The sequence below is a fragment of the Fistularia commersonii genome, chromosome 34 (assembly GCF_037954325.1).
Source record: "Fistularia commersonii isolate RoL2024-O1a breed Wild chromosome 34, RoL_Fcom_v1.0, whole genome shotgun sequence".
NCBI lineage: Eukaryota > Metazoa > Chordata > Actinopteri > Syngnathiformes > Fistulariidae > Fistularia > Fistularia commersonii.
The window spans coordinates 6,533,859-6,547,409 of record NC_141317.1 but is presented as its reverse complement, the minus strand read 5'-3'; the positions used below and the strand labels follow the sequence as shown (position 1 = coordinate 6,547,409).

General features: G+C 41.6%; 1 protein-coding gene across 1 annotated transcript; it reads right to left on the bottom strand.

The window, feature by feature from the left end:
• Positions 1-940: 940 nt before the first annotated feature.
• Positions 941-12,379, bottom strand: atp6ap1lb (ATPase H+ transporting accessory protein 1 like b). The gene is made up of 7 exons (XM_086141776.1): positions 12,164-12,379; positions 5,964-6,001; positions 5,393-5,475; positions 4,473-4,711; positions 3,720-3,770; positions 3,388-3,631; positions 941-3,044 (listed from the first exon to the last, which is right to left on the bottom strand). Exons 1-7 carry the CDS (start codon positions 12,295-12,297, stop codon positions 2,808-2,810), a joined length of 1,026 nt encoding a protein of 341 aa, XP_085997902.1. The 5' UTR covers positions 12,298-12,379; the 3' UTR covers positions 941-2,807.
• Positions 12,380-13,551: the final 1,172 nt, after the last annotated feature.

Sequence of the window (13,551 nt, the reverse complement as noted above, 5' to 3'; positions counted from 1 at the left end):
GATGCAAAAGAGGAAAATTCTAGAGCCCCTTTAATTCTCAGTGTGCAGCTGAAAAAGCATTTATTGTGTGGTGATTGTCCATGGCTAGTCCTTAACAGTCAGAGGTTTTATTACTGAGTTTAAACTTTAACCTTGAACTGAGTGTGCTGGATGGAAAGTTTTTCACCTGGCATTATAGGATGCATTTGTAGTTTCTTGGTCATGACCAGGTGACCAAAATCCTCCCGGCAAATCAGGAAATATATTACTGTTGAAACAAACAAGAATTAAACAAAGATATTATTAATTAGAGATATTATTAATTACAGACTATAAAAGTGATTTAAGGAGTGGGGGGGAAATGGGAAGAAATTGCTAGTTTTTGGAGTTACTTGTTAATTGCACGGAATTTGTTATTCTGCCAAGAATTAGTTAATAGAAATTGATAATGATAAATAAGTAAAAGAAAAGAAAAGAAAAGAAAAGAAAAGAAAAGAAAAGAAAAGAAAAGAAAAGAAAAGAAAAGAAAAGAAAAATAAATAAATATAATAAAATAAAATAAAATAAAATAAAATAAAATAAAATTAAATTAAATTAAATCAAATTAAATTAAATTAAATTAAACTATACAATACCCATTAGCAGATAATACTGACATTGGATGGTATCCTGGCTCGTTTGGGAGACCCCTGTTTCCTCTGGTGGTTGTGGCATTCACAAGAGCAGCTGATAAAACAATCCATTTTCATTTCTCTGCCCTTGGTCAGGAAAAACTAAATCGTCCGCCAACAGACAGGCACAGCGGGTTTGAAGATTTGCATGAATTTAACAACATGATAAAAATTGATGAATATATTTGATGAAAATATCCATTTATTTGAAAAAAAAGATGCATATATTTATCAGGAATTTCAAATCAATACAATATGCATACAATTGCTAAACATAAACACGGCACACCTTTTCCTCTGAATATCATTTATTATTCAATCTTCACGGGTCGGTCGTAGGACAAACCACTTCCACTCGTTTCATTTGTAGGATACATTTATGACCAAAGAACACATTTCACACTGCTACAGATTGACAGAACTGCCATATCGAAATGTTAAGATATCTACTTACTGTCATGCTGAGTCTTTTTTTAACAGTAGTAATGACTTACTGATGCTGTTACTGCTGCTAGTGTGGCCTCTGGCATACTGTAATAATGGCATCTATAAGTCCCAGTGGGTGGACGGCATTCCATAGTATCGTCCTCTATGGTAGGGATTTGCACTGTAATTTACAGTTGGATGAAACTTGACATTACATTGTGTGGCCCAACTTAAAACAGATAGACGAACATATGTTAATAGTTTGTAGAAAAAAATCATAAGCATCGATCAGTTCACCAATCCTCATAGCTGAATGTCTTACTTGTACCTATGTTTATTAGTTGTGCAATGTTTGAACGTAGTAAACAGCTATGAGTCATACAGAGATTTAAATGTATCTACAGTTTTGTATATCCTTTTGGTTATGAGGATTAGAATAGTCTTCCTGTTCCTAATAGTAGATCATGACGACACCGCATATAAAAAAAAATAAAATAAAATAATCATAATAATCTCCTCAGATTGACATGACTGTACACGTATGCGTTTTTGTTTTGTACACAGCTGTGATGATTAACTTTCATTTTCACATTGTTGCACTCTGTCTCTCACCATGTTTTATGGCAACTCACTTTGGCAGTCAAGCCCAGTGATGTGAATGGAGGGCCCGCGGCCCCCAAAGTCCAAATGCTCAACTCTTAGAGAGTCAGTTCATCCCAAAAAACCGTAGTCCTGCATTGCCCTAGACGGGCCGTCTTGTGCAGCATAGTTCCTTGTATAGTCTTTGAAAGTTTGTTGTCAGTGCTTTCACAACTAACCAATGTTGTGCTAGTTTGTAAAGTCCCCTTTTTTTCTGGCTGGTCTGTAAAAGGCCGTTTCACAGTTAAGTCCCAAGCAGCATTCTTGTTTAAGGGGCGGGGTAAGAGATTCCAAAGGCTCTGAAGGGCCAGGATCGCTGCTCCGTTCACTCCAGCCAGATGCTAGACCAGTGGTTCCTGATTTTCCCCCTGCCTTACCCGCGAAGGCTTTTCAAACCCTTTCGCCTTGTGCCACACTGTATTATTTTGAACTCTGACTCATGCAAGACGTTTTATAATCCAGATCATTAGGAAACACTGTGCTAGCTGAGACTGACCATCGGTTTGTAGCATGCAGCTAATACAACTAGTTCAGCGAAATCTGTCTTGTTTGAAGTATATAGTTTTCCTGCTGCAGAATTAGACAAAGGTTACTGTAATGAAAGCTGGAAATATTACAGAGTGATAAAAGCTGGCAACGTGACACTTATGACCAAAGTAACATGGATATTTAATCACGAGTGTCTGATGTTCACTGTATTAGCTACAGCTGCTAGCCGGTTGAGGACTTAATGGCTGGCTGGGGTAAAGGTCAACACATTGTTGCCCTTCAGGGCCCCGGGATTGTCCTTGACCTTCGACATTTGGATAAAGAACCACCTCTCCGGGCGAGGCTCGAGCATCCGGCGACCATATTCCAAATATGGATGTCACGATGCGGGACAATGAGGAAAGAAGTAGAAGTATCCAACCACGGTGTGCATTTACTTAAGACTTACGAGGTTTTCAAACAAACAGGTAATGTTGTCATTTTGTTGTCAAAGAAATATTCTGTGGAGGATACTTTTTCCATCTTGTATCATGTGAGCTCCACCTCAGCCTTGCTCTTCCTCTCTCCCCTCCCCTTGGTCCCCTGGCTTTCCTTTTTTTTCCTTCACAGACTGTTCTTGTCTGGCAGCTCGGCCTCTGGACTACGCGGAAAATAGACAGTGGCTTTGTGCTCCTCATAGCGGTCAATGTGCTTGAGGTGGACCACCATGTGTAGGGCGTAGGCCAAAACAAGGAGAAGAATCAAAGATGTCACCAAGCCCATCAAGATGGCCGGCGTCAGGAAAGTGGCACAGTCACTGGCCGACGCAAACTTGTCCGACTGCACGTTGAAGGCTTGGATCTGTAAAAGCGGATAGAGGGCGAGACAGCGGCATTAGAATTAAACTGGGTAATTTGTTCTCACTGGATTTTTACAAGGCACAGAGACAGTGGGGAGGTGAACAGGTGGAAACAGCCTAACAGATGGCTAACCAGACTGTGTACAAAAAAGAGCGGCCAAACATATGGTAGACGGACCGATTGAGTGACAGCTGGCAAGTAAAGATGGCCGGCGGAAAATATACAGACAAAAATACGATACATGCATGTATAAGGGAAACGGGAGGAAAGGGAAATCGGTTAAAGTGTTTACATTCGTGGGGGAATCGAATAACAAAGCCTGCATTCCTTCCATGATAGTGTACCTGGAAATCAGTGAAAGTGATGTGCCAGTTAGCTGATGTGTCAGTGTGAGAGCTGGGCACGAGCAGGGTGTCATATTTGTGCAGACTGCTGACGTGCTGGCAATGGTAGGACGACGTGGCCGGAGCGTAGACCTCACTGGCGTTGAACGTAGCCTCCTGAGTCCAATTGTAGTGAATGTGAACACTGTCTAGAGTAAACCAATTTTGACCAGCTGCCTCATAAAAAGTGTTTGACATCTGAAGCCTGATGGAGAAGAGAGAAAACATTGTTATTTATATGCCGTGAAAAAAATGAAAAGGGTACAACTTCTTGAATGCGATTAAAGTTTTACCTAATGACTAGACCTCGCAAGTCTTCCACATCACCAAACCTTAGCGAAAGTCTGTGGAAGGATACCGCATCACGTTAAACAGGGTAGTTCACATTTCAAAAAAATTGTAATGCACGAGTGCTTTATTATACACTTGCAAAAATGTGCCAAACATTTACATCGGGGGTGGGTAAACTACGGTCCGCGGGCCACATCCGGCCCGTTGCTCTTTTTAATCCGGCCCGCCAAAAATCGGTACCAAATTCATACTTGATGTGAATGGTTGAATGATTGGACCAATGAATGCTGGAGCTCAAACAAGAGATTATTTCATTTTCGGAGCTACTTGAGAACACTTGAGAATTTTCCTGAGCTGGAAGACACAGATTAGCTTTGTGATTTAGCCTTTACTGTGGACATACCGACAAACATGAATGAACTGGATGTGAAGCTACGAGAGAAAAAATGGTTTGTTCACGAAATGCAAACAAATGTCAGAGCCTTCAAAACCGAGCTGCTTTTATTTTCAAAGCAAATGTCAGACAATGTTCAGACAAATGTCGGATGAGTCTGATATTTACCGGTAACAAATGGGTTTTTTGGAATTTTTTTATATGTACCGTATCTTGTGGTGTCCCGGCCCGTCTGTCAAATTTTAAAATTCAATGCGGCCCCTGAGACAAAAAGTTTGCCTACCCCTGATTTACATGCACCACAAGTTGTTTTGTAACCATGCTTCTCACCGAGAGAGTTCAGGTTTGATGTTTGACTTACGTAGCTTTATCCTTGGTGCAGATGGAGCCCTTGGTGTCCACAGGTGAGCTGGGGCTGAAGACTCTCTCAGTGAGATCAATAAAGGTGTGGTTCCTGTAACGGATTGCCAGACGCTTTGCCTTGAATAGAATGCAGGTCTTGCCATTGTAGGACACACTAAGAGGCCCATATGGTCCCATCAGAGACTGTAGCAGCTTCCTCTTACTGTGAGACATCCCCTGCTGATGCCACTTAAAAGGCTACGAGAAGAAACAAGAAAACAAACTGCGATGAGCTGGACCGAAGCGGAAGCGGCAGCTGGGTTGATGCTATCCAGACGGATGTGGATTCAGGTGACACATATAACCAGTCGACTCCACAGAAACAATAGATGCAACTTTACTATTTCGGCAATTAAATCCATCATTGGGATTTGTGTCTCAATGTTACAAGTCATTGTTTCACAGTTGACCCCTCGAAAGCCTTGTTTTGACCCACAGACCCACCCAGTTTTCTTATATTCTTGTGTTGCTACTGTGAGCAAATAGAAATTCTCCCTTTAATCTTTTCAGCTTTTAATTCACATCTCCAAATATTTGTCCAAATTTGGCAGTATTATATAACATGGATGTAAAATTACATTCGAGCCTCCGGTTATTGGTGGAACCTACGTCACTTATTTTCTGAAGATGACAACAAAAAATAGACATGTCACCGCCCAAAGCACAGAAAACCTACAGGGAAGAATTAGTTTTGGATAATTTGATTTTTAAAAAATCCCTTGATCCATATCAAATGGTTATAAATATGCCCAAATGCTTTAACTAATGCAGCATATGGTTTGGCAGACTTTCACTCAGATAGTCCTGCGTGTGGGTGCAAAGATATTTTTCCTCTGGTGAACGTGAGATGAGAAAATGAGAAAGGAACAGAGCGTATACCTGCAGTATTCTCCTGAGTGGGTTTTCATCTTCAGGCTTCAAAATAACCTCTTCACTTTCTAAGCCGTACCCACCATCTTGACCTGGAAAACACAAACACACCTCAGTGAACCCCGAAAGGCGTGTTTCATTTTAAATATTAGTTGTTTTCAATGCGCCGCTGCAGAATGTCATAAAAGTTCAGCCAATTTCACACAGACATCACCGCCGACACACAAACACAAACAGATCCTTCACGCACCTCGCCGCTGAGGCGTCTTTCTATTTCTACTTGTTCTTGCGTCATCACAGTGACTCACTGGCTGTTGTTTTGAACATATATTGACGTATTACTCAGTGTTTACATTTTGAATTCATTAAGCACAAATACAGTCATACATTTTGGCTAAGTGCTCTTAAAAAAAAACGTACGTTTTGTGGGTAAATACAGAAACGCATCTGAAATGAGATTTGGATGTACGGTAAACATCTGTTTTCATTAAACATAATGTGCTCAGAATGTCTTTCCGAGCACATCGGCCTCAAAACAATCGCAACTGGGCTTTTTTATTAGACGGCATTAGTCTCTTACTTGATGTAACTCTTGTTGCTTGCTTGGGGTTTTCTTTGCTGTGGGAAAAAAGAGAGGACATACGGTAATTAGAGCCAGTGGTCGCACACAATGCAAGGAAACGATAGAGATCCAATTTCAATGTTTTTTTTTTTCCTGGCAGTTCACAGGTAGAAATATGTGTATGGGAAAACACATATATACCCTGTATCTTGAAATCAATACGTTTCAATGGTAACACATATTTTAAGTATTACTTTACCACACCCATTTTCTAGCAGGTCAGCAAATACTTAAATGGCCCATTTGTAAATAAAGCACAGGTTCAGTGCAATATTCTGACAAATCTATCAACACTGGATCCACAAAGATGGACTTCACAACATGAAGAAAGTCAATATTGCTATAAGTGTATTTCCAATCAACCTCGCCTTTGACGTTAACTTTACATATCTGATGCGGGACTATCCCACATAGTGTACAAGGGACACAGAGGACAAGTTCACATAGTCGCCCAGCAGCCGTCCTTCTATTAGCCTAGCTAAACCCTTCATACCCTCGGACTTCAGGAAGCTAATCCTGATCCTTTTAAATTGTCTAATCAAAGACGTCATCCGCCAATGGGCTTAAAGCGGCGCTGACACAGCCGGTTCTGAATGTTTTGACCAACTGCGTCCTGCAACCGTGAGGACCGTCCCCAGTGATCATCTGCTTTGGCTCACTTTAATCTCAACACAATAGCTAGTAATAATTGGCTTGTTAAATGTAAACCTAAGACCTCCGGGAGTAAACATCATAAACTTGCAGTATCAGTGTCTTATCTATCCAATCTAATGTGCGCGACGTCTCTTGGAGAATTACACGATCGGACCGGGGATGGCCTGAATGGTGAATCGAAAGCTGCTAAAGCTGTGGTTTCTTCTCTTTCTTCTCATCGGTATCTGACCTAGATACCGGTGAAACATTTAGGTCAATTCAGTTAAGGAGACCAACCTCAACCCTGGTTTTGTAAATACGGCTCTGAGGAAGAAAATATCGGGTTCGGTTGAAACCCGTTCATCTAAATATCAATGATTTCAGCGCAGTGGACTGAATTGTTGGATTCTTGAATGAATAATTGATTATTCCGGAAAAACGGGCTTGGGAGGGTGGCTCCGCTGCTGGCTGTGGAAACCAAAATGTTTGTCTCATAAGACTGCAGGTCTTTTCCTTCTGCTTTTCGCAGCAAAATCACAGTAAAGAGATGTGGTTGTTTATATGACTCAATAAATTCTAGACGGATTGTGGGGGGGCAAAGTTATGCGGATTTTTTGAAAGATTGGCTGCGTGAACATGGTTCACTACATTTTCCAACCAAATAAATTTACATCTTATAATAAGTTCACTGCAGGCAATGGGGAGTCATACAAATTGAAATAAATTCGCAGGCTTTGTGTCCAACACCACCACGAGTTTTAGCAGAGGTTGCCAGGTATATAAATGGCCTCAGTCTGGAGCGGTTATCTATCCATCTGGTGAAGCCACCTGGGCAATATTGTGAAGTTTGGCGCCAGGTGGATTAGGATTAGTGGTAGACACGAGCCAGGTCCACTGGAACACAAAGGATGAGACATGCAGGCCATGATGAAGAGATTGAAACTTGATGGTAGGAGTCCACAGTATTCTACACAGCTCAAGAGCAAAGTCATCATTTTAAACTTCTAATAGCGAGACTTCATATAATTTCATACCTGTAGTTAAATACTGCAGTTCAAGGTGATTATCACAGTGTGTGTGTGTGTGTGTGTGTGCGTGTGTGTGTGCAAAATGAAATTTTCTTTTGCACAGTCTTCCATAGAGTAGATTCTAAGTTCTTTGGCTAATGTCTAGTTGCCTGTCTGTCGATCTGTATGTATGTATGTATGTATGTATGTATGTATGTATGTATGTATGTATGTATGTATGTATCTATGTATGTATGTAGACAAGATCAAACTACACCAAGATGCAATGAACACTGCACTGGATGTCTGTAAAAACAGTTAAGATAAATCAAAAAGCTTTGGCCTGAGGGGCATTCTGATCATTTTTCTTTTGCAGAGCTTTGATTCCTGTATCACCAGTGAAAATAATTGATAGATTTTACGGATTTCACATTAAAAGTCTTAACCAGGACCTCCAAACTCTGATGTGCCTTTGGCATTGATTTGGAAGATGTGCCCCATATTACAACACTTCAGCCTCGGACTTGGGGCTTACATCCGAATAAGATACGGAAAAGGGACAATGCAACAATTCGTATTTTTGTCCATGTATTTACTGGCTGAACATGTTTTGGAAAAACTGCCAAAAGCTCTTCGCCTCCGAGCCAGGAGCACAGACGATGCCAGGGTGCTCGCTCATCACCCGCACCTCAAACATTGATTTGTCTTACAACAGCACAAAATGCCTCGCGAGGTTTCTAACTTTCTCAACTGTTACATTTACTGCGGCATTTGTATATATATATACATGTATATATATATATATATATATATACACATATATACATGTATGTTAGCACGGCACAACTGAGGAGACTTCTGTGTTTGCGTCTTCGTAAACAAGCTAGAAGTTGCAAAAGCAGCCTAATCCAGTCCATCCCAAACACGAGTGAATAAGCAGAGCTCCATCTCTACCTTCCCAGGCCTCAGCTGGGCGAGAGCAGCCAGAGGTGTCTCTGTGTGCAGACAGGAGTGTGTGAGCGCTAACTAAAGCCGAGCCGTTTGTTCTTGTGCCAGTTTCGCGAGGTCAGCAGCCCAGTGCTGCTGCAGCCCCGTTATTGGCTCGGCCTGTCACACGGTGCCTGGGTGCTGAACAGGCCCTTTTATATAATCAAAATCAAATCAGATCCACTCTGGGGTTTTACCTCACGTCATTTTCATACAGTGGTATGTTGTTGCAATAATGGCAAGTGTCTTTTGAAGAATCAGTTGATAAAAACAATTCAGTTTTGAAGTGATTTTCAAAAACTATTCAAAAAACTGGATTTCTATTTTTTTCAAAATCATTATTATGATTTACAGTGTTTTTTTTTTATTTAAATTATAGCACTGGACTAAAGTGTGGATTTTTGGTTTTCCTATTTTGCAAAGTTGCAAGTCCGGTCTGCAAAGTTAGAGATGAGGTCTGTCTACGGCCCCCGAAAAATATCTTATTTGGAGAAATTCCCCGGATTAAGATAGATATCAAGAAACAGGCTTTTCGAATCCCTCACGAATTGATACATGAACCACAGCTGGGTGTTATTATTGACAAATAGTTGCATACGGCAACATCATAATCAGAAGATTGTACAAGTTGATTAGCAATAGACTAAATCAAAGTAGTAGCATAACAAACAATACTGTTATGTCCATGTACTTATATTTCCCAGTATGCACTGCTTTTGAAAGTCATGTGATAATCTCACTGGCGAGATTACTCATGTTATGAATAAATAAAGTTCATTCATTATGAAGTACTCGACACCTTTTTGCGTCATGATGTTCCAGATGGGGCAGAGAAACATGCAGTAAGTCTACTCTTTGTAGTTGCTGAACTATTAATAGGTTTATTAGTACAGATTAAGCTTTAGGCATTTACTGAGTTGCTGTGCAGAGCCCCGCTGGCAGATTTGCGAAGCCTTGATTACAGTTTCTAATTTGACCTCACGTCGAGCGTGAGGGCTGTCCATATCGTTCCGTGCATGTTGCATCAAAAGCATACATGCAACTGCGGACAGAGCCTGTCCAGCTTCACCGTCGGTGGCCGCAGAGGAAGTTTTATTCATGTTTCCTGCTCCGGACTTGGTGTCCTTTATCATTCGCTTCTTCTTCTGAGCTGTAACATGAACTGCGTTGAATTTGTGTTGTTAAATTCCTTGTGAATATTTCATCAGGGAGATATTTCTTTGATCGGAGATCAGTCTAATACTTGGAAATGCGTCTTTATGTTCTCCGGCTTTTTCCGATATTAGATGCAGTTTGCTGTTTTTCAGACTAATTGAAGTACATGACCACCTTCCTTCACTGCATAATAAGATATAAAAGAGGCAATCTGAAACACATAGTCTAGATATTACTCACTCTGCGTATCAACAAAAGCATAAACTTGCCCTTTATGAGTAAGTAATATATTGAAATCCAATTCTTTTACAAAATTGTACACTATTTTTACTAATGTGACTACCTAATAGCTCGCTTTAATGAGTTATAATAATGATAATGGCCCCTTTTCATCCTTGTAAGTGGGGATCTTTTTTTTTTGGCAGGGGTGATGGTAGTCGAAGGGGTACAGCAAGCTTTACAAGCGCTGCCATGTCTGAATTATTTGAGATATTTACGAGGCAGCTTGCTGAGAACAGGTTTTTGTGGCCAGAGAGTTTTCTGTATTTTTTATTGGAACTCATACAGAAAAAGTCTTTTTGATTTTCGCCATTTGTAAGCACCTTTGTGACCCTGCCCAGTATCCAACTTGTGTTTCGTTTTCATTGAAATGAAAAAAAATCCAAATAGGACTGGACATTTTTTTAGTTTTGTCTTTTCATTTGTAAATAATTCAACATAACTGTTTTTCCATTCAGTATTTTTTTTTTCCCACTAGCTTTCGACGGCTTGATTTGGATGCAGGTATGAATTAAAACTTGGTCTGTTGGCCTTCGATCTATTCCAATATCTATATTTAGGTGAAATGTGTACTGCGGGGGGGTGATTTTTGTCACGACAGATATAATAAGAGTGTTACACAAACCTAATACATATGTTAATATGTTTATGCTATTTATTCATTTTTAGACATTGTAAATAGGCATAGCTCTGCTACATATTGCCTCCTCAGAATTTAATGATTAATGTACTTTTAGTTATCATTTTTGGGACCTGGCAGTTATAAATACCTACATTTTAACTAGGGTTTGCTTCATTTTTTCACTTTACTATGAAAATCCTACTCTAAGTTTGTCTCCCGTACAGACTCAAAACTCGCGGGTACTTTATGTTCCAAATTTTCAATCAATAGCATGCATACTAGCGGGCCTGTAAATATGATAGGCTTAAAAGGCTGCACTTATATAACAACATCTCGGAGAAGGAAGCTGTAACTACAGACAGTCACATTTCAAAGTTACATACAAACTTTGATTCGGGGGAATAAAAGCCCCCGCAGACATCGATCTAGTCATTTTCCGCAGGAGTAACTGTGGTAAAAAGTTAAGCTACGGTTCTCTCTGTATTCAGGATCACCAGAGCGAGAAGGAATAAGTGATTTCCCTGAATATATAGGTTTTGTACACTTGCATGTACGTCGACAGATTAGATCATCGGTTTCAACGCTTTCCACGATCAGAACCCACTCCTCCTATGACAGTAACAAAACGGATAGTTCACAAACCAAATAAAGACAACTGTGCAACAATTTGCTGCATATTATGGCTTTGAAGCATTTGCACGACAGAGGATTGTGTGAGCCACCGTGCATGGCAGAGTTTCAAGAGCCTTACATGGCTTTGGCACAGTATTATTGGTCTTTTCTGTGATGACCCTGTAAGCAGGCAAAGGACCCGGCTGCTGGCTCAGCCCGAGCCCTGTATCGCCGCCGTGACTGTCTCCCGGTTCCAGTCCTATTTTATCCAGATTTGACCTGCAGGACTGCATGGGCATTATGCAGATATGGCCGGCTAGAATTCCCTTGTTAAAGCTTTGTCTCTCTCTCTCTCTCTCTCTCTCCCTCTCCCCTCCTCTCTCTCTCTCTCTCTCTCAATGACTGCATCAGTAAATAGACCCCAATACACCATCCCTGATGCATCCTCTCCTCCTCCCTGTCCCATCCTTGTTTACCTTCCCTCCACGCAGCACCCACTCTTCCACCCTCTCTCGTCCTCTCTCACTGTACCCCCGCAGGCCTGCTGCCCCAGCCTTATTTAGCGCCCTCCTGCCTGCCAGACGAAGTATACTATACAGAGACAACAGCCTCGTCCGTGATCGATGAGCAGCGTCTGATGCAGTCCCTCAGACTGACAAAAACAAAGCCTTGCAGCAGAGCTCCCTGTAATGCACCAGTGCTACTTGGATTCTCTATTTATGATACACCCAAGGTGAGATGGGGAAGACACAAGGGAAGGGAGGAAAAGAAAGAAGCTAGGATGCCCCTCCATACGCACACACACACACACACACACACACACACATATCTTCAGTCCATACCCATAGAAAAGATGGATTTACCTTCTGTCCAGTATTTCAGGCACTTCTTCATAGGTGAGTCCTGGCAAAAAGTCTTCATCTGTGAAAGAGAGCCCAGGCCGGCCGAGAGCAGACAGCAAGGCGAGGGAGCAGAGGAGGAATGCGTGTGCAGCCATTGAGACAATGAGAGGAGACTGCCGCTGGTTGAGCTTCGCTTCATAATCTGCTCTCCTGGCAGTGCCTGACTTCCAGCTCCTCTGACTGATAGTCAATGTGGCCAATCACGAGCAGGCAGCAGCGACCAGCGTGCGTCACAGTCCCCTCGCTGCACCCTCCATCCCCCTCTCCTCCTCTTCTCTCCTCTCCACGCTGCCACCCTCCCATATCCACTCCTCTGCTTTCCATCCTCTCTGCTTCTCTTTCATACACACATAGCCGTAGGCAAGCCCCACATATAGACAGCAGCTCATTCTTTTTCATAGCACATCCCATCATACCTATGCTACCTAGAAATATCACACTCCGGCCCACACGCACACTTCACATGAACACACACATGTTGGTACTCGAGTCTGTGCACGCAAATACTCACACGCGCAGTCACGGGAGCAGGGGCTCACAGACACACACACACACACACACGCACCTTTGTGGAAAATCACCTGGGAATGTCAAGGTCAGATTGTGTCAGTAGATAGACAGGATGTTGACATGGCCATGGAGAAAAATAAAAAAGCAGAGCCACGACAACATGACCTAGATCTCCAGTGTGCTGCCACAATAGCAGAATTAATTCACTTGATCTATGTGTTGTTGTGAGCACTGAGAGCCCGCAGCTGAAGAAATTGTCCACTGAGGCTGCAAATATGGATGACAGCAGCAGCTGAGCAGCAGTGGGATGAGACAGGAATGAAGGTCCGGCCCTGACGACCCTGATGACTGAGCCCGTTTCTCCTAATTGTTTATCCCCCCACGCACATGATGCCTCGGGATCTTGATGCATCTTCTCGCTTCTTTCTATTTTGATATCCAATAATGTGGTGATTTGGAGAGCAGAATATAAAAAATGGTTATATAACCAAATGTTGTGACCCAGTATCATGGTAGATTTTCACACTGACGCATGGTAATGACTCACACCAACATAGTATCTTTCATTTTTAACGGTCTTGGTACTTGAAACAGTGAAACTGTCGTTCTATTACGCAGATGCTACGATAAATTGCGAGGGTCTTGCGTGAATTCAAATGAGTCTTGCACTCATTTAATATTTTATGTCACAGTCAAATTAAAGGTGATTTGTCACGACTAACGATCAAGTTGCACATGTGTTTGGCTTATTTACCTGTCATCAACCACAATACTGAGTCGAAATAGGCACTACTTTTGTTCTTGCTTGTTTATGTGTTTGCTTTGTATGGAGCTTGATA

Bases quoted from the DNA above. Each gene is read 5' to 3' on its own strand.
- atp6ap1lb (XM_086141776.1), bottom strand. From the start codon at position 12,297: ATGGCTGCACACGCATTCCTCCTCTGCTCCCTCGCCTTGCTGTCTGCT. The intron at 4,712-5,392 runs GTATACGCTCTG...TTCTTCTCGTAG, and splicing joins CACTCAGGAGAATACTGCAG to CCTTTTAAGTGGCATCAGCA. The intron at 3,632-3,719 runs GTAAAACTTTAA...CTTCTCCATCAG, and splicing joins TTGCGAGGTCTAGTCATTAG to GCTTCAGATGTCAAACACTT.